The sequence below is a fragment of the Pongo abelii genome, chromosome 8 (genome assembly GCF_028885655.2).
Source record: "Pongo abelii isolate AG06213 chromosome 8, NHGRI_mPonAbe1-v2.0_pri, whole genome shotgun sequence".
NCBI classification, from domain to species: Eukaryota; Metazoa; Chordata; class Mammalia; order Primates; family Hominidae; genus Pongo; species Pongo abelii.
In genome coordinates, this window is record NC_071993.2 from 15,327,083 (window position 1) to 15,353,671 (window position 26,589).

General features: G+C 45.9%; 1 protein-coding gene across 4 annotated transcripts in view; it reads right to left on the reverse strand.

Moving 5' to 3' along the window:
* Positions 1-2,635: 2,635 nt before the first annotated feature.
* The window catches only part of FAM171A1 (family with sequence similarity 171 member A1), a 159,156-nt gene continuing 135,202 nt past the window's right edge, over positions 2,636-26,589 (reverse strand). For 3 of the 4 annotated variants that reach the window (XM_054521443.2, XM_054521445.2, XM_054521444.2), the window contains 3 exons: positions 11,848-11,964; positions 6,889-7,003; positions 2,636-5,505 (listed from right to left, as the gene is read on the reverse strand). In XM_054521443.2, the coding sequence (XP_054377418.1) occupies positions 3,819-5,505; positions 6,889-7,003; positions 11,848-11,964 (1,919 nt within the window). In that variant the 3' untranslated portion in view covers positions 2,636-3,818. 4 annotated transcript variants of the gene reach the window in all.

Below are 26,589 nucleotides of genomic sequence, written 5' to 3' on the forward strand. Positions count from 1 at the left end.
GAATCGCTTGAACCTGGGAGGTGGAGGTTGCAGTGAGCCGAGATTGTGCCACTGCACTCCAACCTGGGTGACAGAGTGAGATTCCGTCTCAAAAAAAAAAAAAAGACAAAATCATGTCAGAGCTACACTCTTGTCAATCGTAACAAGACTGGCTATGACAAAAATCTATGAAAGCATTGCGAGAACCAATCATCAAAGGGAATTTACAACGGAATATTATGTATTTATTTATTTTTTTGAGACAGAGTCTCACTCTGTTGCCCAGGCTGGAGTGCAATGGCGTGATCTTGGCTCACTGCAACCTCTGCTTCCCAGGTTCAAGTGATTCTCCTGCCTCAGCCTCCTGAGTAGCTGGGATTACAGGCACCCGCCACCACACCCAGCTAATTGTTGTATTTTTGGTGGAGACAGTGTTTCACCATGTTGCCCAGGCTGGTCTTGAACTCCTGACCTTAAGAGATCCACTCACCTCAGCCTCCCAAACTGCTGGGATTACAGGCCTGAGCTGCCGCTCCCAGCCTTATGTATTTCATTATACAGATTATTATGTATTTCATTTGTAAGTTGTGTCCTATACATCCTTTATCAGGGACATTTACAATTTAAGTGCATTCATTTCCAGAGAGCTGGCTGTTTAAGCCATGCACCACTGTTTCTAGCTGAGTGACCTCAATTACTTAACCACTAAGCCTCAACTTAAGTGCAAAACAAAGAATAAACATTCCTTCCTTGAAAGATCTTGAGGATTGAATGCAATGATTGTTTCCAATACATTGTTTCCAGGTAGAGACTCCAGGAACCTCAGTCCCCTTCTCTCCACCCACCTCACCTGGGGAACAGATCCAGTGGCAGATTCACCCCTGTGCACCACCACCCCTACCTTCCCAGAGTGGCCCTGTGTGTCTGGACTAAACCGTCACAGGTGGGGAAAACTCACCACTAGGGGGCGGAAGCAAGATGCCTTTGATGGCTGTCGTCCTTCAGACCATGTAACTGATTTGGAATACTGTGACATATTCACCCTTCCACCCTCCGTGGGGAGAGAGAGGATAAATGTGTAAAGTCTGCGGCCACGGTGCTGCATTCAGAGAATCCCACTCTAGTGATCAGCGTCGGCACCCTGAGAAAATGAGAACCCCTGAGCCTCAGTTTGGACAACTGTTAAAATGCGATAAAAATCTTCAGCCGACCCAGTTGCCCTTCTGCAAACCCACCTGCTTGTTGTCCTCGGCACACGGCATGCTGTGACTGCTGCTGGCTGCTTAATACATCGGGGTCCATCCAGGTGAGTCTCACCTAATGAGGAGGAGTCAGCAAAGCAGCCTTCTCCACCCCCATCTTCCTGCCAGATCTCTCAGCATCAGTGCTTACAGTTAATGTGCTACCTGGCTTTCCCAGGTAACATGCATTAAACGAGGCTCTTCTAGAAACTGATGTTTTAAGGAGGCGATTCCACTGGCGTTAACCTTAGAGCTGCAAAGGACTGGGGTCAATGACAGCAGAGAGGTCTTCTGGCACTTCCTCTCTCGCCCCTCCTCACCTAGGTCTGGCCCTGGATTCTCCTGGAGGAGCAACTTCCTTATTCTTTTCAGGGGAGCTGACCAACGCCTTCTCTCTGGAGTCTTAGCCAGGTCTGCAAGGATGCCCCTGCCACCTACTGGTGACATGTCCACCCCTGCGCAAAGGGCCTTTCACTCCTTAGGCCCCCAGGCTCCCATCTGGCTAGCTGTCCCACTGTCAAGGACTTGCACAACTATTTTCCCCCTTAAAAGCCAAACAGGCAACATCACCACTTGAGAATGAAAATCCTTAAAACCACCGTGATTAGTTCTCTGCCTGCATGGAATTCACAAACACTGATTTTGTTGACTGTAAACATAGCTGGCTTAATTTATTTCTGCCAGTTATGTCCCGACACCTCCATTAATGATTTTATTTTGATGAATAGTTTTACACATCTGGGAGGATTCTGGTCATTCTAATGATATCTTCTTGAAGCTCTTCCAAGATGGATCAATACTGACCATAAAACATCAGATTCTTATTAAGTGCAGACATCCCTCTTTACCTGAAACACATCAAAATGTTATTTGGTGTTCTTGAACAAAACTACAGACAAAGGTGGATTTTTATAAATTTTAACCCTAGAGGAAATTCCTAGGTGTCTAGGTGGTGGGTCTTCAAATACAAGTCTGACAACTGCATTGCAGACTGCCACCAAGGAAACAATGACAAAGACTTTTTTTTTTTTGAGACAGGATCTGCTCTCTTACCCATGTTGGAGTGCAGTAGTACCATCCTCCCACCTCAGCCTCTCAAGTAGTGGGGACTACAGGCATGAGCCACTACAACCAGGTAATTAAAAAAAATTTTTTTTGTAGAGATGGGCTTAAGTGATCCTGAGCTCAAGTGATCCTCCTGCTTCGGCCTCCCAAAGTGCTGGGATTACAGGTGTGAGTCACCATGCTTGGCCCGACAAAGTCTTAATAACAGCTTTGAAACAGATAATGACTCAGAATGAATTCAAATGACCACAAAGACAGTTTTCCTTTTCTTCAGAGTTTATTTTGAATTTTCATTTTTGGATAACCAAGCAGCTCTTTAAGAAGAATGCACAGAAGAGTCATTCTGGCACTTTTGGATAGTACATAAGATTTTCTTTTTTTTTTTTTTAAATTTTTTTTAATAGTCACATTCAGCTCACTTGCTCAAACCAGACTCCCACGTTGGGTGAGCAAGATGAGCCCATAGGATTCCAGAGTTAATACGTAACCGTATATACAAACAGCCAAAAAACCATAATGGTGCCACAGGGATGGAGCAGGGAAGGGCATCTCTAACGTGTCCTCTAGTCTATCTTCGCTAAACAGAACCCACGTTACACATGATAACTAGAGAGCACACTGTGTTGAAATGAGGATGCTGACCCCAAATGGCACTTGGCAGCATGCAGTTTAAAGCAAAAGGGGCATCCTTTAATAACTGTATAAAATCCAGGCAGTTCCATTAAAGGGGTTAAGAAAACCAACAACAACAAAAAGCGAGGGACTGTCTGTTGTCACTGTAAAAAAGGCACTTGGAGTTAATGGGACCAGGATTGGAGGACTCTTAGCCGATACAGATTTCAGTACGATTTCATTAAAAGGCTTGGATGTTAAGAGAGGACACTAAGCGGTTCCTGAAGGGAGACGCTGAGACGGACTGCTGAGAAGCAGAACAGATGAACACAAAGGAATCAAATCTTTACAACCAAATTGCATTTAAGCGACAACAAAAAAAGGCAAACCCCAAAACACAACCTAACCAAAGCAAAATCTAAGGAAAATCAGACAACGAAGCAGCGATGCATAGCTTTCCTTTGAGAGAACGCAAACCTTGAGACGCTACGTGCCAACCTAAGTTCTCAACGACAGCTTCACAGTAGGATTATTGTGATAAAAATGACTCAAGCGATGCAAAAAGTTTCATCTGTTCCCAGAATCGGAGGGAGAACTGAGGTGATCGTTAAGAGCATAGCGACATCACGTGCAGTTTCTTAATGTCCCTGGTGGCGGATACGCCAAGTCCCCGGAAGGACATCTGGACACCACTTTCAGCCACCTCCTTGCAGGGGCGACATCCGCCAAAGTCATCCTTTATCCCGAGTAATAACTTTAATTCCTTTCTAACATTTACACGGCAAACAGGAATGCAGTAAACGTCCACGTCCGTCCCACGGCTGGGCTGCCGTTCCGTTTCCTCCACGAACGGGTACGCGCTTCCATGAGAAAGGATATTTGGCAATTTTATATTCCACAGTCAGGTGGGTCTGCGATAGCTCATTTAATGTTAAATGCCATCAGGGGCCTCTCCTCCCGTTTCTGCCAGGGGCTCTTCTTGTCTTCTCCTTGGTCATCATCATCGTCGTCTTCCTCTTCCTCGTGGGCAGATCTTCTCTGGTGGGGGCTGACTGCTGGCTCCGAGGGGGCATCCGCAGTCCGTCTGGTCGTCTCCTCCTGCAGGCTGGGCAGCTGGCCACCACTTCTCCGACTCGACCCCTCCAACAAGCATCGCAGGGCACTGTCCTCGGGGGTACAGACCGTGGTCCCACACTCGCTGCCACTCTGTTCCACGTCATCCAGGTACACGAGCTGCGTGTAGGCCGTGCTGTCTGGGGCTCGAGGTTCTTTCTGCTGGTGCTCTTGGACGGGCGGGTAGTTCTGCTGCAGAGACAAAGCCTCTCCCCTTCCCTTCCGGGCTGATTTTGGTTCATTCATATCTACGCCAGAGTCCAAACTGGCATCATTACTTCCGTTCCTTCCAGCTCTTTGGAGATCAATGTATGAATGTCTAACGTGAGCGTTGGACCTGCCATCCAAGGAGACGAACCACGCCCGGGGGTGCGGAAGCGGCTTCCCACCCCCAAGCTCCATCAGCGCCTTTTCAGTCAGGAGCTGCACCTCACTGTTCATCTGAGCCAAAGCCGCATCGTTCAGGGAAGCTGGGATGGAGAGAGACTCTGACATGGATGCGTTCTGAGGGCTCCACTCCCGGGTGCCCGCGTCCTGCAGGTGCTGCTGAGAGATGGCCTGGGAAGACAGGGGCTGGGGCTGGATCTGTGAGGACGGGTGTGGGAAGATCCCGGCATGGGGATTGGACAGCTCAGCCTGTAGTCTTTCTATCTCAAGCTGCTGATCAGCCGGGACGACCAGGGGCTGGCTGACATAGGAATGGTCCCCGGGGAGTTTCATATAATGAGCCGGGATGACCAAGGCGGGCAGTACTTTCCTGTAAACGCTGTCATTGACCTGGTCCACAGAACTGCAGCAGATTAACTGGCCGGGCCGTGGGAAGGACGTAGGTCTCTCGAGGTGATCTACTGATCGCGACATCATACATTCAGTGGGTCTGCGGTCCAGCAGCTGTTCTTTCTCAGGCGATGAAGGCGCGGGGTACAGATGTTCCTGAATGGTGAGTTTGCTTCCTGTGGAGGCTGGACCTTCTCTGTCCTGCTTTTCAAATAAAGGCTGTGAGAGCACGGTGTTGTAACTACCCCTGTAGTCATCATTGCCCGAGGACTCGTAGCCTTCTCTTTCCATAGATTTTCTTGCCTTTAAGGGAAAAACCTCCACTGACTTATGGTAGTCTTTCCTCAGAGTCCCACTTGGCGTGAGGTTATCAAAGGAGATCTGGCTTTTATCCTCTTCCTTGCAAGAGAGGAGCTCCTCCCGGGAGCTAAATTCCTGGGAGGTGCTGTAGGAGAGCTTGAGCATGGGGGTGTGCAGGTCCCCTTCGCCGCCCGGAGACATCATTTCCAAATGGACTCCACTCATCAGCTCCTTCGTGCCGGGGGCCTCGGGGCGGCCGTGGCTGGTGACGGACAGCGGGCCAGGGAATTCTGACGCTCGGCGTGAAAACAGCAAGTTGATGTGTGACATGGATGTGGACTGGTCTCTTTTGGAACTCTCCAGTCCTGCAGGGAGCTGCAGTTTTCTGTGGTGCTGACGAGGTTTCAAGCACTTCCTCCTGTGACCAAAGACACAATCCAAAGCCAAAGATTAGTGATTCTCACAATGGAAAAGTTTCAAGTTTCAGGTAAAATCCTAATTCTCAATTTCCATGGGGAGAGACAAGACAAAACAAGTCAGCAGCAGCCAAAAGCCTTCTCACCCCACACCCTGTCCTTTTTTTTTTTTTTTTTTTGAGACAGCGTCTTGCTCTGTCGCCCAGGGTGGAGTGCAGTGGTATGATCATAGCTCACTGCAGCCTTGACCTTGTGGGCTCAAGTGATCCTCCCACCTCAGCCTCCTGAGCAGCTGGGACCGCAGGCACATGACCAGCTAATTTTTGACTTTTAGTTTTTTGTAGAGATGGGGTCTCCCTGTGTTGCCCAGGCTGGTCTTAAACTCCTGGCCTCAAGCAATCCTCCCCCTTCAGCCTCCCAAAGTGCTAGGCCACCATTCCTGGCCCTTATCCTTATTAGAGTAGGATAATCCAGAGATTTCATCTTTTACTGTCTGGAGAGCCCTTTGCCTAAATGAATTAAATGTATGACATACATTTTTCTATGACTTAAAAAAGTCAACAACTTATTAAAGAGTGTCAAACGTCACTAAAATGCTTTGCATTTTTAAAAATAAAATTTTTCCTCTATAATGCCTTTTTAAAACAGCTAAACTTAAAGGCTTTTATAAGCCAAGTTACTTATTTCAAAGGGGTTACTCAAGAGTTGACAATAAATATTCTTGCAAACTAAACAGACACGGCATCTAAATAAGAATATTTTTTTTTTTTTGAAATGGAGTCTTGCTCTGTTGCCCAGGCTGGAGCACAGTGGTGCAATCTTGGCTCACTGCAACCTCCGCCTTCTGGGTCCAAGCAATTCTCCTGCCTCAGCCTCCCAAGTAGCTGGGATTATAGGCGTGTGCCACCACGACCAGCTAATTTTTGTATTTTTGGTAGAAACGGAGTTTCACCATGTTGGCCAGGCTGGTCTCGAACTTCTGAACTCAAGTGGTCCGCCCACCTTGGCCTCCTAAAGTGCTGGGATTACAGGTGTGAGCCAACGTCCCTGGCCCAAATAAGAAGAGTTCTGCTTTGCCCTTGAGAGTATCATCTCTTAACCAATGTTCAGGAATACTCTGAATAAATCATATGACCATTGTTAAACTCTTTTTCATAACTCCCCTTCTAAGCAATGTTATCCACGCAGCATGCTTTACACATACTATTTGTTAAGTTGCAACTTAGATCACAAATGTGAGTTCTTACTTTTTCATGGGAAGAAAAAGTACTTCAATTTAGAAAAATTAAAAAAAAAAAACCCAACTCCATATTAATGCTTCTAAGTATCAATTGCCCAAGAAATTGTGAATTAAAAAAGATATTGCCAAAATGGTAACACTTTACCTGCAATAATATAAAAGGAGACACAGCAAAACCAAAAGTATGAAAGCCATTCCTCCTAAAATGGCCAAAAGAAACACCGTGTGATACGTGGTAATGTCCTGTGTTACAACGGGACCTAGAAGGTCAGAAAATGGCATTTAGAGTTTTGAACACCTTTAACTCAAAAGAGGGATCATTCATTGAGAACGCAGTGTCTTGTGCTTACTCTTCTTGGCTGGGGCATAGAGCAGTGGCCAGAGGAAAACACCCTTGGATCACACACTTGGGGTACCACCAGCATTGCATTAGTGATTAGCATGACTATTATGGAAGCTCCCACTGCCAGGAGAACTTTGAATGCTCAAAGACAAGATGTGGTTACGTCAAGGGGCCCTCCTAAGCGGAGAAGTGCGCCTCACTTGGTAGCATGTGCCGCATTTGAAATACATGACCTTTTTATTTTAATTTTTTTTTTTTTGAGACAGGGTCTCATTCTGTCACCCAGGCTGGAGCGCAGTGATACAATCATGGCTTACTGTAGCCTTGACCTCCTGGGCTCCATCAATCCTCCTGCCTCAGCCTCCAGAATAGCTGGGACTACAGGCGCGCACCACCACACCTGGCTAATTTTTGTGTATTTTTTTAGAGGCAGTGCTCTCGCTATGTTGCCCAGGTGGGTCTTGAACTCCTGAGTTTGAGCAATCCACCTGCCTCGGCCTACCAAAGTGCTGGGATTATAGGCATGAGCCACTGTGCCCAGCCATGTGATCTTTTCATACAAGAAAATGAACGCATGATGATATAATGACTGGGACTCTCACCTTCAGAAAGATGGCCTGACTATCTGGGAATTTTATATTGCAGGGAAAAAAAAAAACCTGCAAACGTTTGTTCTCACTTTTCCCGGGCAGTCAATCATTACTGTCTGGAGAGCCCTTAGCCCAAATGAATCAGTTTAAATGTATGACATAAATTTCCTGTGACTTAAAAAACTCAGCAACTTTTAAAACTTAATACAGGTATCAAATATGACTAAAATGATATCCATCTTTAAAAACAAGATCTTTCTCTACAATGCCTTTTCAAAATAGCTAACCTTACACGGCCACAGATCTCTTTAGAACTTATACATAAGGTTACCAAAGATAAAAATATTTTAAGTTTATGCTGTAAAAAATCCCAAGAGGTAGCTTAACTCACATTTTATGTTCCATAGTAGTACAAATCTATCTTAATGTTACTAACAACAGATCAACGACAACAAAAACCTTCCCACATTCCAATATTTAGGTATTTATTGGTGTCCGAGTTTCCTGGCAGTGTATGAATACATGAGTCAAAATGAACTGGCCTCATATTATTTCAGGGTAGCATGGCTAAGATTATTAAACACCACAGACACCCATTTGCTTATTTTTGATTTTTGATATTCTAAGACATAGATTTCTTTAAAAATATTCTTAAGGGGACAAATCTCCTAATTTAAGACCTAGATAAACCCAAGATATACCAGCTTTTGAAAATAGTGATGTTACTTAAATTCACAAGAAACACCATTCTCTTTCAGATATAATTACTTCAATGGAGTGCGAAGAGAGGGTTAAAGTTTACAAAAATTGGAAAAATAACTGACAATTAGATACTGGCTTACTTGTTCAGAGAAACAATTTTTTTTTTTTTTTTGAGACAGAGTCTTTGCTCTGTCACCCAGGTTAGAGTGCAGTGGTGCGATCTCAGCTCATTGTAACCTCTGCCTCCAGGTTTTAAGTGATTCTCCTGCCTCAGCCTCCTGAGTAGCTGGGATTATAGGCACCCGCCACCATGCCTGGCTAATTTTTGTAAGTAGAGATGGGGTTTCACCATCTTGGCCAGGCTGGTCTCGAACTCCTGACCTTGTCATCCACCTGCCTCGTCCTCCCAAAGTGCTGGGATTACAGGTGTGAGCAGCCGCACCCGGCCCAGAGAAACAATTTTTTCATGCAAAGACAATTTCCACGGATGTAGCAAAGCTTTGTCAGGAGTCACCAAGAAACTTAGGGTACACATAAAAGTATTTCCAAGTACTGATGCTTCGTCCTTTAAGTACTCAAAGCATTATTTTTTGGTTTTGTTTTGTTTTGAGACGGATTCTCACTCTATCATTCAGGCTGGAGTGCAGTGGCACGATCTGGGCTCACTGCAACCTCTGCCTCCCAGGTTCGAGCAATTCTCCTGCCTCAGCCTCCCGAGTAGCTGGGACTACAGGCGTGTGCCACCATGCCTGGCAAATTTTTTGTATTTTTAGTAGAGACAGGGTTTCAACGTGTTAGCCAGGATGGTCTTGATCTCCTGACCTCATGATTCACCTACCTTGGCCTCACAAAGTCCTGGGATTACAGGCATAAGCCACCGCGCCTGGCCAGCATTATTGTTTTAATCTCTGCCAGTACAATTCTTTATAAAATTCACAGCTATACTTCACTTCAAGGAGTTAAGGAACATAACCCAAATTATTTTGTTGTTGCTTTTGAGTTCATGAAAGCCCAATATTAGTATAATTTGTTGTAATAAAGGTGGGTTGTGAGATGACTGACATATGTACCCCACATTAAATACCATCAGAGGCTGTAGTGGGTATGCTTTGTGTTATTTTTGAGGTGGGGTCTCACTCTGTCACCTAGGCTGGAGTGCAGTGACATGATCATAGCTCACTGCAGCCTTGAACTCCTGAGCTCACGGGATCCTCCTGCCTCAGCCTCTCAAGTAACTGGGATTACAGGTGAATGCTACCATCAATGGCTAATTAAAAAAAATTTTTTTAGAGATGGGGTCTTGCTGTGTTGCCCAGGCCGGTCTTGAACTCCTGGGCTCAAGAGATCATCCTGCCTTGCCTCCCAAAGTGCTGGGATTACAGGTGTGAGCTACCATGCCCTGGCCTGTGTATGCTTTTTATAGCCTTGAGTCCCTTCCTTCACTGCTAGGAAGCTCTCAGGGGAGCTACGTCTGGCAGTTCCTTCATGCTGCCTTACAAAAGCATATACTGGCCAGGCGCAGTGGCTCATGCCTGTAATTTCAGCACTTTGGGAGGCTGAGGCGAGTGGATCACCTGAGGTCAGAAGTTCAAGACCAGCCTGACTAACATGGTGAAACCCCGTCTCTACTAAAATACAAAAGTTAGCCAGATGTGGTGGCACACACCTGTAATCTCAGCTACTCCTGAGGCTGAGGCAGGATAATCTCTTGAACCCAGGAGGCGGAAGTGGCAATGAGCTGAGATCATGCCATTGCACTCCAGCCTGGGCAACAAGAACAAAACTCCATCTCAAAAAAACAAACAAGCAAACAACAACAACAACAAAACCAAAACACACACACACAAAAAGCATATACTGATCTACTGCATGATGGGAAAACTGATAACTGAGACTGTTTGAAATACATCTAAAATTAAAGTTCATCTTAATGCATGCGCTTTATGGCATTTATTTTGGTACTTAAGACATTTCTTTTTCTTCCTTTGTTCCTCTTCAGTCATAATCTAGGTATTTCAGATTCAGAGAATGGGGCATTTCTGCGTGTGGTTCATGCTTATATCACTACAAAAACAACAGCATCAAGGGAAACACATTACTCTTTCTTTTTTTTTTTTTTTTGAGATGGTGTCTCACTCTGTCACCCAGGCTGGAGTGCAGTGGCACGATCTCGGCTCACTGCAACCTCTGCCTCCCGGGTTCAAGCGATTCTCCTGCCTCAGCCCCCCAAGTAGCTGGGACTACAGGCGTGTGCCACCATGCCCAGCTAATTTTTGTATTTTGAGTAGAGATGGGGTTTCACCATGTTAGCCAGGATGGTCTCGATCTCCTGACCTCGTGATCCGCCCTCCTCGGCCTCCCAAAGTGTTGGAATTACAGGCGTGAGCCACCGCGCCCAGCTAAGGGAAACACATTACTCTTAAAACAGATGTGAAGTGTAAATTTTCTTAGTATGGTGTTATAAAGTCATTGTAACACATTTTTCCACACCTGTTTAGGAAAGACCTCCATTAAATCAGTTACTTTGTGAGTCTAAGTGCTAATTCCAGTGATAATTCCGTTGCTAAAATATTTGAACTTTCATTTTAGAATTGCCTTCATGGTTCATTTACAAGGGACAGCTTTTAATCACAGCACATTTCGACCTAGCTAAGTCACCTACTTTATTCACCAGTCTTGAATGTGCATGACGTTTAGATGTCTTTAAAAAGAAAAATCATCAAGATTTGCCATTTGAGCATAAAGATTTGCCACCAATAAAGAGATTTGCTAATGAAGGCAGAAGGCAGTCCAAGTAATATAGATTCTAAAGGCAGCTTGAGCAACAGAAGCTATCGCTGGAAATAATTCTCCCGAGATGACCATTTTGAAAACAAAACAAAACAAAACAAAACAAAACTCAACAATTCTAGAATATTTTTGGGGGTAACATAGGTTAAAAAAATAAACTATTAGTCACATTCTGAAAGATATGCATTAATGCACATATCCTAAATGGAGAGGAAGATTTTCGTAGATACAAAGCAACTGGTTTGTGTTTAAGCCATTTTGGAAACGCCCCACCAGGCTTTTTGCCCCCAATGGCGACTTCCCGCTAGCATCTCTGTGGAGTGCTTTTCCCTACATGTGTGCCTATACCAGGACACAGCTGTTTCAGGAATTAGGGAGGAGGTCTTGCTGGTCTCTGTGGGCTTTTAATGAAGAATTCCCTATGGCAGCTGTCTGAACAAAACAGCCACTCAAGACTATTTTCTATGCATTATTCTTACCCTAGATGGAAGATTTCCAACCAGAAGTCCCCCACCCCCACGAAATACCTTCTTTACATCATTTCATTTTCAGACTTTTAACCATTTTTGAATAAGATGTGATCGCCCTGCTGAAGTTATTTTCAAAAGCATACTTAGCCTGAACCCTCAAAGACCAAAGCAACTGATCCGCATCATCGCAAGTGTTGGCTCCGTGTTACCTGGGATGGGAGGGGACATGGCGGCCACCCAGTACCCCAACTGGGGGGCAATGTATGTCCACGTCAGCTGGCTGCCTTCCTGGTGCACGAGACCCAGACCGCTCTTCAGCCACGTTCCTGCGGAATTGAGAAAGAGATGTTAGCTAAAAGCACACCAAGCTCCTTTGTAAGGCTTGAGCATATTGTAAAAGTCATCTTAAATATCTTAAATGTCATGTTTATGACCTATAAGATAACCAAGATGGCCAAAGTGTCACCTAGGGACCCCAGGCAGCTTTCTGGAGAAATTCTTTTCAATTTCCTTTCAAGGAAAGATAAGAAACTTTAGTGTTCCTTTGCCTTCTTAATTAAATTACTTTCAGCCACTTTATCAGACACCCCTCCTTCCAAACACAGATGATTTTAGCAGAAGCCTTTGGAACTCAGAAGCAGAATACAGGCAGCATGATGGGGGCTGGTGAGAGTGAAAAGAGAGGGGGAAATCCGGCTCCATTCAAGCTCTTTGTCCCTGAGCAAATTTTCTATCCAGAACTGCAGACTGGCTGTATCAGAATTACCTAGGGGTGTTTTGAAAAAATAGATCCCTTCATCCCATCTTTGCAAACTCTCACCCAGTAACCCTGGCTTCGGTGAGCATTTTTAAAAGCTTCCAGTTTGTTCCAATGCTGGGACACACCAAATACGTCAAGGTCCCTGCTGTATCTTCCAGTTATTTCTTTAGCATTTGAAAGTAACGAGCACCTGCTATGCACTAGCTATTCACAGCAAAAGTGTCTTATAATACACCATCTATAATTCTCACCACAACACTGAAGACTCACTGAAGGTGAGTTACAAAACTTTTCCAAGCCCGCTCGCTGGCCAAGAGCAGAGTGGGAATAGAACCTGGGGCTGCCTGACCTCAAGGCTGTGCTATTTCTTCTGCTCTACCAGGCTGCATTTCCTAGAAACCTTCCCAGCATTTGATTGCATTTTTACTTTGTGAAGTTTCTAGGAGCAAACTCATTGAAGAGGATGAACTTGCCCAAGGTTGTTGGGCTATTTCCCAGCCGAAAATGGATGCCTTTTCCTGGGCTCACCTGCAGAGAGCCTTGCTCTGAGGCCTGCGATGGCAGCTGTGGGCAGAAGGCCAGGGAGAGGCCGGGCAAACCTCTAAACGGCCTGCGCACCCACTCCGACCTATCAGCATGGAGATGTCCCGGCATACACAGGGCTCCTGTGCAGCTCACCTCTCTCCTGTAATTATCCTCACCTGAAATGGCCACGTGGGCGACCCTGTGGCTCTAAGGCCTAAATAGACCAGCTGTGCACCAAATGCAGGCATGCGTCATTTAACAGGGATACATTCTGAAAATGCATTGTTCATCACTGTGCAAACATCATAGAGTGTCCTTATGCAAACCTAGATGGTACTGCCTCCTACACACCTGGGCCACACGGTCTAACCCATTGCTCCTAGGCTACAAACTCGTACATCATGTGACTGCGCTGAATACCATAGGCCACCGTTACACAATGGGAAGTATCTGTGTATCTAAACATAGAAAAGGTACAGTAACAATACAGAATTAGAGTCTTATGGGATCACCATTGTACATGTAGTTCATCTTTGATCCAATCATCATCCTGTGACTCATGCCTGTATTCCACCCAAATGCTTGCCTTGCTTAGCTGCACGCCTCATGCAGAAGTGGCGGTAATGGATTTTTATTCCCCCTGAAGAAAGAAACAACACTTGGGCTGCTTCGAGGCCTTATCAGTTGCCATAGCAACATTCAAATGCAGTGGGTGGAAAGATGCCCTTGGTGATGCCTCCCCTGGCAGCCGCTCCTCTGCTCACACGGCAGCGGCACACAGTGGGCAGGTGGGACAGGTCGGGCACCAGTGAGGGCTCGGCATCTCCCCCTTCCCATGCCACAGGCTGGATCACTGCGCCAGCGGGTTTGGGCTCCAGAAAGAGCACACTGTAAGCAAGGTTTTGCAAACGGGTATGAGGGCAGGGATGCCCGGTTCTGGTCCATTTCCTGAAGCGCACCCTCCTAGAGATCACCCTGTTCTACAGGGCTACTGTACTAGGGGAGTGACAACGTAAGATGTTTGACACATTGAGGAAAAGGGGCTGGGCATGGTGGCTCATGCCTATAATCCCAGCACTTTGGGAGGTCAAGGTGGGAGGATCACTTGAAGCCAGGAGTTCAAGACCAGCCTGGGCAACAGAGTGAGACCCCCATCTCTACAAAAAATAATTTTAAAAAGTAAGAAGAAGGTTTTCTCTGATGGTAAGAAAGCTTCCTCAAAGGTAGAGAATGTTTGCGACTGCTCCTACTCCCGCTCCAGGCTTGGTGCCCGTTCAGCTCATGACTTACACGTCATATCCCCTCCCCAAAGCTGGCCCACTACAGCTCTCAGCCTCTCTGCATCAGCCAGGAAATGGCTGTGCATTCTTTGGTTTGCTGTTTTCCCCACATTAGATTGTTGAGTCACTGCTCGTCAAACAGAGCAGATTCTGGGTTAGGCTAAACGGGACCCAGAGGGTGAGAGCTGGAAGCAGAGTAAGTCCTGCTCATTCATGAGTGCACACCTGCCTTTCTCCTGCCTTTCTCCCTAAGTTGCCTTTCCCTTCTATAACACACGATAATCAATTGAAACAGACTTTAAAAATAGCTCCACATTGGCTGGGGGTGGTGGCTCATGCCTGTAATCCCAGCACTTTGGGAGGCTGAGGCTGGTGGATCACTTGAGGTCAAGAGTTTGAGACCAGTCTGAGCAACACAGCAAAACCCCGTCTCTACTAAAACTATGAAAATTAGCTGGGTGTGGTGGCTCGCAACTGTAATTCCAGCAACTGGGGAGGCTGAGGCAGGAGAATCACTTGAACCTGTGAGGTGGAGGTTGCGGTGAGCTGAGATTATGCCACTGCACTCCAGCCTGAGCGACAGAGCAAGATTCTATCTCAAAAAAAAAAAAAACAAAAAAAAACAAAAACCTCCACATTACATTTGGGACAAGCCCAGTGGGTGACCACATAAACAGACCCCACCAGACTAATGAGTCCCCAAGTTCACTCTGGAGGGCCTGCAGTCCAGCAGTGGTGCTGGTGGAGGCCAGAAAGTCCACTGGCTGAAGAACACATAGCTGCTTGGAGGGTCAGCTAGGAAACACCCACCTGGGGTGGGTGTAGAAGGCTTGGGATGAGTTTAGTTTTGATGAACAGGCAGGGGTTGTCAGTGATGGGGAGAGATGGGGCAGGGCAGGAGCCAGGAGAAAGAGAAGGAGGACATTCTGCCCAGAGATCAGTGTGTACAAAGGCCTGATGTGGTGGGCATGGATGACATGTGAAGATGGAAGTGGGGATGGGAGCACAGAGGCCCCGGGTGAACAGGACGGAGCAGCTATGCCCGGGCTGGAAAGGAGTTTGGCATCCTTCTGGGATGATCTTCACACCCCATTTGCTGCAGGAGGACATGGGGGACCTGGAAACGGAGGCACGCATGGTTGGAGCTTCTCCCACCTCCTTCCTCTCTTCTACCCCTGATAGGGTTTGGCTGTGTCCCCACCCAGATCTCATCTTGAATGGTAGTTCCCACAATTCCTGCATGTTGTGGGAGGCACCTGGTGGGAGATAACTGAATCATGGGGGTGGGTCTTTCCTATGCTGTTCTTGTGATAGTGAATAAGTCTCCGGAGATCTAATGGTTTTATAATGGGGAGTTTCCCTTTACAAGTTTTCTCTCTTGCCTGCCACCATGTAAGATGTGCCTTTTGCCTTCTGCCATGATTGTGAGGCCTCCCCAGCCATGTGGAACTGTGAGTCTATTAAACCTCTTTTTCTTTATAAATTTCCCAGTCTCAGGTATGTCTTTATCAGCGGCGTGAAAACAGACTAATACAGTCCCCAGCCCCCTCTTTAGTTCCTGCCAGGCAGTCTTCACAATGCACAGCTCTACCCATTCTCTGACTTTGCCTGCAAATGTAGCTCCAACCTCATGTAGTTTTTCTCTCTTCCAAAAATCTACCCAGTCTTTCAAGATTCAAATCAAGCCCAGTGTTTTTCCAGAGGTCTTTCTAGGACACATGGGTCTTCCGTGTCTCGGCACATCCTGGGCAAGTGTTACTGCATCGTCCATTTGCCAAAAACACATGTTGCCTTCCGTGGCTAGCCTGTGGCCCTCAGTCTTACCTCCTTTCTTAGATTGTAAACTCCATGGGTGTGGCCTGTGTCTTGCGTTCCTTTTGTTTTCTTCTCAGGACCTAGAGATATGCATAGAGTAGGAACTCCAGAGAACTTCAGAATGAGTGGAAGCTACAGGTGCAATAAAAAAATAATATCTGGTAACCTGTGAAAGGCTGGGTGCGGTAGGCAGGGAAGGATATCACCATGGCAGTGTGACCACGCCTGGGATACTGCCCTTTCAAACTAAAGGGAACAGAACCAGCTGGGGAAGAGCCTACCATGGCTGAAGTGTGACACTCTTTGGGGATTCAACAGTCATGCTGTTACTGGCAAAAGCATTTCATGCTTTCCGTGTTTTATGGGAGGAAATAAGCTCCAGGGAGTATGGGAATTAGCAAATTGTGTACTAGAAACACATGCTTCTCATGGCGGAATCCTGATGCCAGACAGTTTCACCACCGTAGCAGCGGGCACCAGGGCCAGGATTCTTTACTGGTGGAACTGGATGGCAGAGCACACAGGCCTCTGCAAAGTCTCTTCTGCTGAATATGGGATCGCTGGGTGTTGCAACCAGGAAGGGTGCCCTTTCATCACGCGGTGAGAGCCTTGGGCACTGCTGAGACAGAGCAAGGGAGGAACCAGGTTGTTCCTGCTGCACGGACCAAAGAAAGCTCCACTGCAAGGCCTCTCAAGTCGGCCCACCTGCCCCTGAGCATGGAGGCCTTGGGATGTTCCTGGGTGAGGACATCTGCCCAGAGGGCTCTCCTGCTTAAGCCTGTCTCCTTGGGGTCTGACAGACAGCAGTCCCTAATGTGACAGCAGCCCAGCTGGGCTACCCGCTCAAGGCCCCTTCACCCTGAGCTTTTCTTCCTGCCCTTCCCAGCCTCTTCCAGGGGCTTACCACTGCCTCTTAGTGTCCTCTGCACAAGCAAGCAGCTGAGGCGGCCGCTGGGACTTGCAGACTCAAGACAAGGTCATGTGGTGAAGGCAAGCAGGACCCTACAGCCTCCTCCTGCCTCGCCCCAGAAACCTGGGCTTCTTCCTGCAGAAGCCACACCGCTGCAGCTGCGCCAACCTGGTCGTGCAGCAGGCATTTTAGGAGGTGGCTGGACAATGACATGGGCCTCTCTGTTCCAGTCAATGCCTATGGCTGGGCCTGTTACCGGGACTGCATGTGTGTGAAGGTTACAGGGTGATCTCTCTGGCATCATCAAGGGATGAAATTCTGTGTTACTGAAATTTCTAGATCATTGATTGTCAAATAGTTTTTAAAGCATTTGAATCCCCTCTTTAATGGATTCTTAGGCAGAAATTAATATATGAAACAGATAAAAGGTAAGCTTCCCTGCATGAGGGCAAAGAGATGTCCCCCCAGCCCCCACCACAGCCATCCCCAGGACACCTCCTGAACCATCTGGGAGCTACTCTTCTATATAACCTGACTCTTCGCCAAAACTTTAAAAGGCCATTTATAAAAATTCTAAAAAGCATCATTTCCTCCTGCTCTGTGAATGTGAATACAATTCTGACTTTTCTTCATCCCTCAGGGTCATAATTATGATCAACTACAATGCTAGGTTCTGACATATGAATGTCCTTAAGAATACAGAGGTGGGGATTATCAGTTGTTTGCTCCTGTGCTGAATACTCTTGCCTACCCTCATGTTTATTTCCCTTTTCTTTCTTCCTTATAACTTGTTATCAGTGTTCTGTTATCAACTCTGCTCCCCCACCACCAACCACCCCCAGCTTCCCACCTGGAGCTGTATGCTATTGGGAAACACACAACCTTGTTACAGTTCTGTCCGAAATAAGATACACAGGCAGTGTGAGGGACAGGAGGACAAAATCAGATATGGAACAGTGATTATATATATATATATATATATTTTTTTTTTTTCTTTTTAGACAGAGTCTCACTCTGTTGCCCAGGCTGGAGTGCAGCGGTGCAATCTCAGCTCACTGCAACCTCTGCCTCCTGGGTTCAAGTGATTCTCTTGCCTCAGCTTCCTGAGTAGCTGGGATTACAGGCACCTGCCACCACAACCGGCTAATTTTTTGTATTTTTAACAGAAATGGGGTTTCACCTTGTTGGCCAGGCTGGTCTCGAACTCCTTACCTCAAGTGATCTGCCCCCCTTGGCCTCCCAAAGTGTAGGGATTATAGGTGTGGGCCACTGCACCCGGCCAGAACAGTGATATTTGAAATCTAAGTTCAGTATTATTTTCTTCCACACCACACTCTCGGTCAGTTTTTGTCTGAATTGTCATTTTTTTTTTTTTGTTCTTTTGAGACAGGGTCTTGTTCTGTCACCCAGCTGGAGGGCAGTGGTGCAATCATGGCTCACTGTAGCCTCAACCTCTTGTGCTCAAGGGATCCTCCCATCTCAGCTTCCCAAGTAGCTGAGACTACAGGCACGTGCTACCATGCCCAACTAACTTTGGCATTTTTTGTAGAGACAGTCTCAATATATTGCCCAGGATGGCCTTGAACTTCTGGACCCAAGTGATCCTCCTGCCTTGGCCTCCCAAAGCGTTGGGATTATAGGCATCAGTCACTATGCCCACCTCGAAGTATCATTCTTTAGAGTTAGACCTTACACAATGGGAAGACTCAGAGGTATTTTCAAGTATAAACAATTTGTTGAACTATCTTACTAATTTTTTGAAAATGAGTAATACATCCAGCTGGCAAGGTTCATTGGGTGTAAAACATCATGCATTCTTAATTTGGAAGCTACATTTAACTACAATGATTATTACACATAACAACTGACAGGCAGGAAAAGATGTGTCCTGCAAGATCTGATGCTGTCTCCCAGCAATCACCAAGTGTGCTGCTTTCCTGCTTGGTTGCCAACCAATAATGAAATCCACTTTTATTTGCAAAGTATAAAGAAAAGTGAGTTCAAAAATTTAACAAATGGCCACGAAAAGAGAAAAGAACTCTAAAATATGAAAAACGGCCCAAAACAATGTCTAATTTGAATATGGCTTAAGGAGATCACAGTTACCTGGCTTTTCCTGTCTGGCACATTTATTCTGCCTGGAAACTCCCCTGTAGGAGCCAATTGCCTTCTCTCCATTGGGTAAGAAGCAGACAGACCTGATATTATAAGCACTACTGATTTTGAAAAGATCGTACCTGAAACTCACATGTTAAGAGATTCTTAAAATCTCTTTTTGAGAAAGAGATTAGCCAAAGTACAAGAATAAAGTGGGAGTTTTTTTTTTTTTTTTAAGAGACTGGGTCTTGCTTTGTCATTCAGGCTGGAGTGCAGTGTTGCTATCTTGGCTCACTGCAACCTCTGGTTCCTGGGCTCAAGCGATCCTCCCACTTCAGCCTCCCGAGTAGCTGAGACTACAGGCATGCACCACTACATCTGGCTGATTTTTGTATTTTTTAGTAGAGATGGGGTTTCATCATGCTTCTCAGGCTGGTCGCAAACTCCTGGGCTCAAGTGATCCTCCTGTCTCTTCCTCCCAAGGTACTGGGGTTGCAGGCGTGTGCCCCATGCCAGCCCAAGTGACTGTTCTTATGCTGAGATTTGTTAGCATGTCAGATCTCAGAACACTGGGCAGATAAACACCCAGCAGTATAAAGGGTGAATGGACCATACAGATGACTTCCCTGGATTGACATGATCCTAAATGTGATATCCACGTCTGCCACTTCCTAGTCATGTGCGCTGAGGACATGCTGAGGATGACATAGAAGAGGAGCTGAACGTCCCTGTGACATCGCTGAACCACTGGTGCAATCCTAGAGCCACCTGCCTCATGTTTCTTTGTCATGTAAACACTAAATGGCCTCGTCATTTAAGCGCTTGTAGCTGGGTACTTTACTTCTTGCAGCTAATGTATTCTAATGGATGTATTTTTCCAGAAAGAGGCTGCAGTGAATTCTACTAGGTCTATAAGCTGGGACTCGGAAAGAAATTCCACAGCCACTCAGAAATCCCATTGCCAAAAGTTCTATCAATGAAGACGTGATTGTCCACACTGTGAAAAATAGCCATTTCTACTCCTACAGCTACATTCGCACTGTGAGAGATTTGGGAACATTTAGGATGCGGGGGCAAGGTCACTTGTGCTGGTGCAGGCACAGTCTCGGATTGGGGAACCTGCTGTTGGTTCACTTTTCAGCTGTGGGCTCTGCCTAATCACTAGCTTTCTTGGGCTGTCATGGCTCTGGATGAATAATTAGCATGGAGTGAGCACTAGCTCGTTTGAGGAATAATCTTCTTAAGAGGTATGCACCTCTCAGATCCATGGCAAACACTCATCATCATCATCATCGTCATCACCATCATCACCATTGTCACCACCATCATTGTCACCATCACCATCATCACCACTGTCACCCCATCACCACAATCACCATCACCGTCATCACCATTGTCACCCCCCTCACCATCATCACCATCACCACCATCACCATTGTCACCCCCATCACCATCATCACCACCATCACCATCATCATCATCATCACCATCACCATCACCGTCATCACCATCAGGCCTTTCCAGATCCCTGAACATGCTAGATTTCTCTAGAAAACAGATGACTTGCTTCCTAGGGCTTTCATCTGCATTAAGCAATAATCTCCATAAGTTTCTACCAACTGTATACATAGAATTATCAATACTTAAGTCTATGTTATTGTGTGCTTTAACAAAATCAGCATAGAATCACATTAAAATCAAATAAAAAGCCATCAGCCCTTAAACCACATTCTTCAGTATGGCAGAAACAGTGACAATTTCTACATTTATGACACTGTGGGGTAGTCCTCTTTTTTTCCAAATTAAAGTCTACGGCTTTGAGTAGCTAGGTTTCCTTCTTTGGAATTGTTTTTCCATGAAATATGTCAGAAGTAAACATTCCTTGTTAATTATATAGCAAAGTATTTGCCCGGTAGTCAATTATCTAATCATTCTTGTTGAAAGCAATCAAACTGAAGAGCAAAAGTTATGTGCAGTTGGTTGGATTCTCATAGCTGTGGGCAAGTACATTTCAGGACTGGTTTAAACAAGAATAAAATTAAGGGCAACTCATTGTAACCAACGACCTTCTGTTTGAAGCATGAAATCATGAATGTGTTGAATATTAGAAATTAACATGATGACTGTATTCAGCTGCAACACATTCCCTGGGTATTTTTAAGGTAGTTTTTGAGAAAGATTCTTAAATTTAAGCAACTGATTTTTTTTTTCTTTAAGCTTTAGCTGAGCTATCATAAGACTTACTGAAACAAGTTTTAGGAAAGAAGCAGTTATGGGAAACCACAAAATACTGGCAGACTTATAGAAAGCTTATTCCTTAAATAGATAGCTAGAGGTATTAGGATACATAATAGCATTAATCAAATTTAATGAGAGACTTGTGAATTTACAATAGATATATATACATTTCCTGAAAGTAGGTCAGAATACAAGCTAATTAGCCCCATCTGGAGAGAAATTTTGTTCATTACCCACCGAGGCCAGTACCCATCTCGCAATTACGTGTCAGAAGGGACTGGGTGCGGAGCACACAAGGATTGTGGGTGGCACAGCCATTAGTCCCCTGCATTGGAAAAATCCTCAAAATAAAAGACAGCATAACAGATAATTTGCAGAGAATAACTGGGCGTTCTCATAACAGAGAAATTACAAATCTGGAGACATGCGGTAGGATGCTTGCTAAAGAGCTTGTTGACACAGAGATCTTGCTAAGTGCAGGTTCTGATCCAGAGGTCTGGAGGAAAGCCTGAGAAGGCAATTCTTATTTTATTTTATTTTTTTTTGAGGCAGGTTCTCTCTGTATCACCCAGGCTGGAGTGCAGTGGTGCAATCACAGCTCATTGCAGCTTCGACCTCCTGGCTCAGCCTCCCTGGTAGCTAGGACCACAGACACATGCCACCATGCCTGGCTAAATTTTTATTTTTTATAGAGATGGGGTCTTGCTATGTTACCTGAGCAGGTCTCAAACTCTTGAGTTCTAGCGATCTTCTCGCCTTGCCTTCTCAAAATGCTGGGACTACAGGTGTGAGCCACCGTGCACAGCCCTGAGAACACGGTTCTAACGAGCTCCGGGTGATGCAGGTGCCGTTCATCAGCAGATCTCACTTCGAGTAGCAACGCCTCTCTAAATTATTTGCCCTTTTGTGGGTGTGGCAACTCTGTCAGGCAGAACTGCCACACCTGCAAAATGCCCTAATGCCATTTCCCACCATGTGGCTGTAGCGCGTTCACTAGGTGGCCAGTGTTTGAAGCAACTTCGGAAATATTTGTGATATATTCAAGAAGGAATCTGGTCACTTGTCAGACTATAGGCCAGGGGTCAGTGCACTCAAATGCCCACAGATGACTGGGTGTGGTGGCTCATGCTGGCAATCTCAGCACTTTGGGAAGCCTAGGTGGCAGGGTCTTTTGTGCCTAGGAGTTTAAGATCAGCCCTGGCAACACAGCAAGACCACATCTCTACAAAAAATAAAAAACAAAAAAATTAGCCGGGCCTGGTGGCAGGTGCCTGTAGCCCCAGCTACTTAGGAGGCTGAGGCAGGAGGTTCGCTAGAGCCCAGGGGCTCAAGGCTGCAGCGAGCCACGGTCATGCCACTACACTCTAGCCTGGGTGACAAAGTGAGATCATGTCAAAACAACAACAACAGCAACAAAAATTTCAAATGCCTACAGACATCATTGTGTCCTTGCCTAGAGGGATGTGTTGCTTAGTGATCTAGCTGGTTCCAAGCTTGAGACCTCTGCACTGACCACTGTTCCTGCCAGGGATGTCCTGTCCCCGAGACAAGCCCACGTTAGGATTCTGGGTGTTGTTAGGATCTCAGCTCAAATGTCACTTCTCCAAAGGCTCTGACCAGCTAATGACTCTCTCCACCATCACTCTGCTTAATTGTTTCTCTGCCATCTGAAATAAACTAGCTCATTGTCAGTCTCCTTCTTCTAGAACAACAGCTTTGTAATTATAGGGCCCTTCCCCAGCTTGTTTTGCTATTGTTTTATCCCAAGAGCCTACAACAGAGTAATGTCTGGCACAAAGAAGATGTTCAATAAATATTTGCTGACCGAAGGAACTGTTTGATTTTTTTTTCCCTAAGTGAACCCCGGAATCGAATTCCATGGGAAATCTTCCCATCTTTTAATGCTGGCAGTAAATTCAAACACAACAAACAAATATCCCCAAACGAACTGTACGGACCAAACAAAATACATCTGGGAATGGGTGGTTGTTCTGCATTCCCAGATCAGCCTATTATTCTATTCAGCCACATTAAGTCTTGGCAATGAAGCAGGAATCCACAAAAATCTGATAAACTGGGAAAGGAAGGGGATTTGGAGTCTGAAGAAATCACGTTTTGTGTCTCCCCTTCCCTAGGATGTCACATGAGTGTGGGAAACACTCAACTCTACTGAGCTAAAGTTCCTTTCTGATAAAGACGGGAGTCCCCCACCTCCAGGGTTGCTTTGGGAATAATGGTGTAAAATGTTGGTTTATAGGAATACCTGTTTTTCTAATGGATAAGCTCAGCTAAGAATGAATAGATGAAAACATTTTTTTGGGGGGCCAGGGGCAGTGGCTGATGCCTGTAATCCCAGCACTTTGGGAGGCCGAGGCAGGCAGATCACAAGGTCAGGAGATCGAGACCATCCTGGCTAACACGGTGAAACCCCGTTTCTACTAAAAGATACAAAAAATTAGCTTGGCGTGGTGGTGGGCGCCTGTAGTCCCAGCTACTCAGGAGGCTGAGGCAGGAAAATGGTGTGAACTCGGGAGGCGGAGCTTGCAGTGAGTCGAGATCACGCCACTGCACTCCAGCCTGGGTGACAGAGCAAGACTCCGTCTCAAGAAAAAAAACAAAAGCAAAAAACAAAGAACCATTTTTTTTTCCTAAAGGATCTAAGTTGTGATCCTATTTTTCTTCCCCTTCAATTTAGGAAAACTTCAAACTGCATACTGGAAATGGCTGGGCTGCCAGATACAAATACGTGTACACGGTGTACTGCAGGGACAAGCCAGATGCTTCTGTGGAAGCTTCTAGTGAAGGACATTCTGCACATGCCAAGTGTATTCAGGGTGTGTGTGTGTGTGCATGTGTGTGCGTGTGTGTGTATGTGTGTGCGTAAAAATAATTTTAAAGGGGTGATTCAAAGGAAGGGGCAAATAGAACCATGATGGCTTGGTGTGGTGGCTCACGCCTGTAATCTCAGCACTTTGGGAGGCCAAGGTGGGTGGATCACGAGGTCAGGAGATCGAGACCATCGTGGCCAAAGTGGTGAAACCCCATCTCTACTAAAAATACAAAAAGTAGCTGGGCATGGTGGCACATGCCTATAATCCCAGCTATTTGGGAGGCTGAGGCAGGAGAATCGCTTGAACCAGGGAGTCAGAGGTTGCAGTGAGCTGAGATCGTGCCACTGCACTCCAGTCTGGTGACAGAGCAAGACTGTCTCACAAAAAAAAAAAAACAAAAAAAACAAAAAAAACCCCACGACATCAAAAATGTGATACATGGCTGGCAGCGTACTAGGTGCTTTACGTAAATGAGCACACTTAGGTCTTATGCAACCTTGGAAGGGAGATTTTACAGATCTCATATTTGAGGCCAGAAGCATTAGGTCCAGAGACATTAGTAATTTGCCCAAGGACAGGCCCTCTCCTAACATTTACAGAACTTGAGAAGTTTCAGGCATGATGAATGCACAAAACTACATTCGAAAGGAAAAAAAAAAAACATACAAAGTGTTGATCTTCTTTCAAAAAATCATGTGTTAAGTGAGTGCTAATATAAAAGAGATTATAGCCCATACAAAAGTATAAAACCAAAACAAACTTACAAAAGAAACAAGAAACAAAGCTACAGATTCAAAATAAATTTCGAATTAAAAACATCGACTTAATGGTGTACCTGATGACATATTGTTACCCGTTGAGGGTAGCTGCCCAGGTTCTTGGTGTTTTGAACAAAGAATTGGACAAAATGCACAAGCAAAGCAGCCAAAGCAGAAATTTATTTTAAACGAGAGTACACTCCACAGACTGGCAGAGGCTACAGCAAGAGGCTCGGGAACATTGGTTACAGAATGTTCTGAGGTTTAAATACCCTATAGCAGTTTCGTATTGGTTCACTCTAGTAGCCCATGAGCAGTCTCTTTGGTTACGGGAGGGGAAAAGTAGGCTAGCAACCAGTCTGATTGGCTGCGGGAGGGGACCGATCAGAGGTACTTTTCTTTTTTTTTTTTTTGAGATGGAGTATTGCTCTGTCACCCAGGCTGGAGTGCAGTGGCATGATCTTGGCTCACTGCAAGCTCCGCCTCCAGGGTTCACGCCATTCTCTTGCCTCTGCCTCCCGAGTAGCTGGGACTACAGGTGCCCGCCACCACGCCCGGCTAATTTTTTTTTTTTGTATTTTTAGTAGAGACGGGGTTTCACTGTGTTAGCCAGGATGGTCTCGATCTCCTGACCTTGTGATCCGCCTGCCTCGGCCCCGCAGAGTGCTGGGATTACAGGCGTGAGCCACCGTGCCGGGCCGATCAGAGGTACTTTTCATTTTCCAACTGCCAGGCAGAAAAAGGAGGGGTTAAAAAGTAGCCCCTATGCTGGGCGTGGTGGCTCACGCCTGTAATCTCAGCACTTTGGGAGGCCCAGGAGGGCCGATTACCTGAGGACAGGAGTTTGAGATCGGCCTGGCCAACATGGCCAAACCTCATCTCTACTAAAAATACAAAAATTAGCTGGGCAGGCGCCTATAATACCAGCTACTTGGGAGGCTGAGACAGGAGAATAGCTTGAACCTGGGAGGCAGAGGTTGCAGTGAGCAGAGATTGCGCCACTGCACTCCAGCCTGGGAGACAGAGTGAGACTCTGTCTCAAAAAAAAAAAAAAGAAAGCCTCTGATATCCAGTCAGCTGAGTCGGCCTTAGGTTCTCTACCTTCAGACCTGATTCTCCTGCCTCAATATTACTGAACTGAACTTGTCACTTGCAACATATACATGACATCCATGGCTAGGTGGGGCTTCTTTCAAGCTTGGCACGACTGTGATTCAATTCTTCCACCATCTTTCTCAAACTGAACTGTAAACCTTCCCGTCTCTCAACATATTTTAATTCCACTTGTCCTTATTATGCTGGTGTTGTATCATTTGTATATTACATTTACCATGGTTCATTCTCATTTGTTCTATTCTATCCAACAGTGTGTTCATAAATGCAGATTCAGGCGATAACATTATCTGATCGTTTTAAATTCTGTATTGAATTCAGATGATGCAGAATATTTTCATGTTAAGTTGTAAAAGATCATGATCAAACCCCAAACTCCAAATCTGAAAATCCTTGCAGATGATTCCCAGGCCTCAAAGAAGTGGTCTGGATCTACAGGCTTCAGTGGGAAACGCTGAATCTCACTGGGGAAACCTTGGATACCTGGAACCTTCATCTCTCCCCAGTACCCATCCTCGGGGTCCTCACCTACAAGGTGAGGATAACACAGGTTGCTGGAAAGAGCCATGGTGTTCAGCCAGGAGAAAGGAGTGAGCAGAGCCAGGGAGCACATTAGGCTCACAC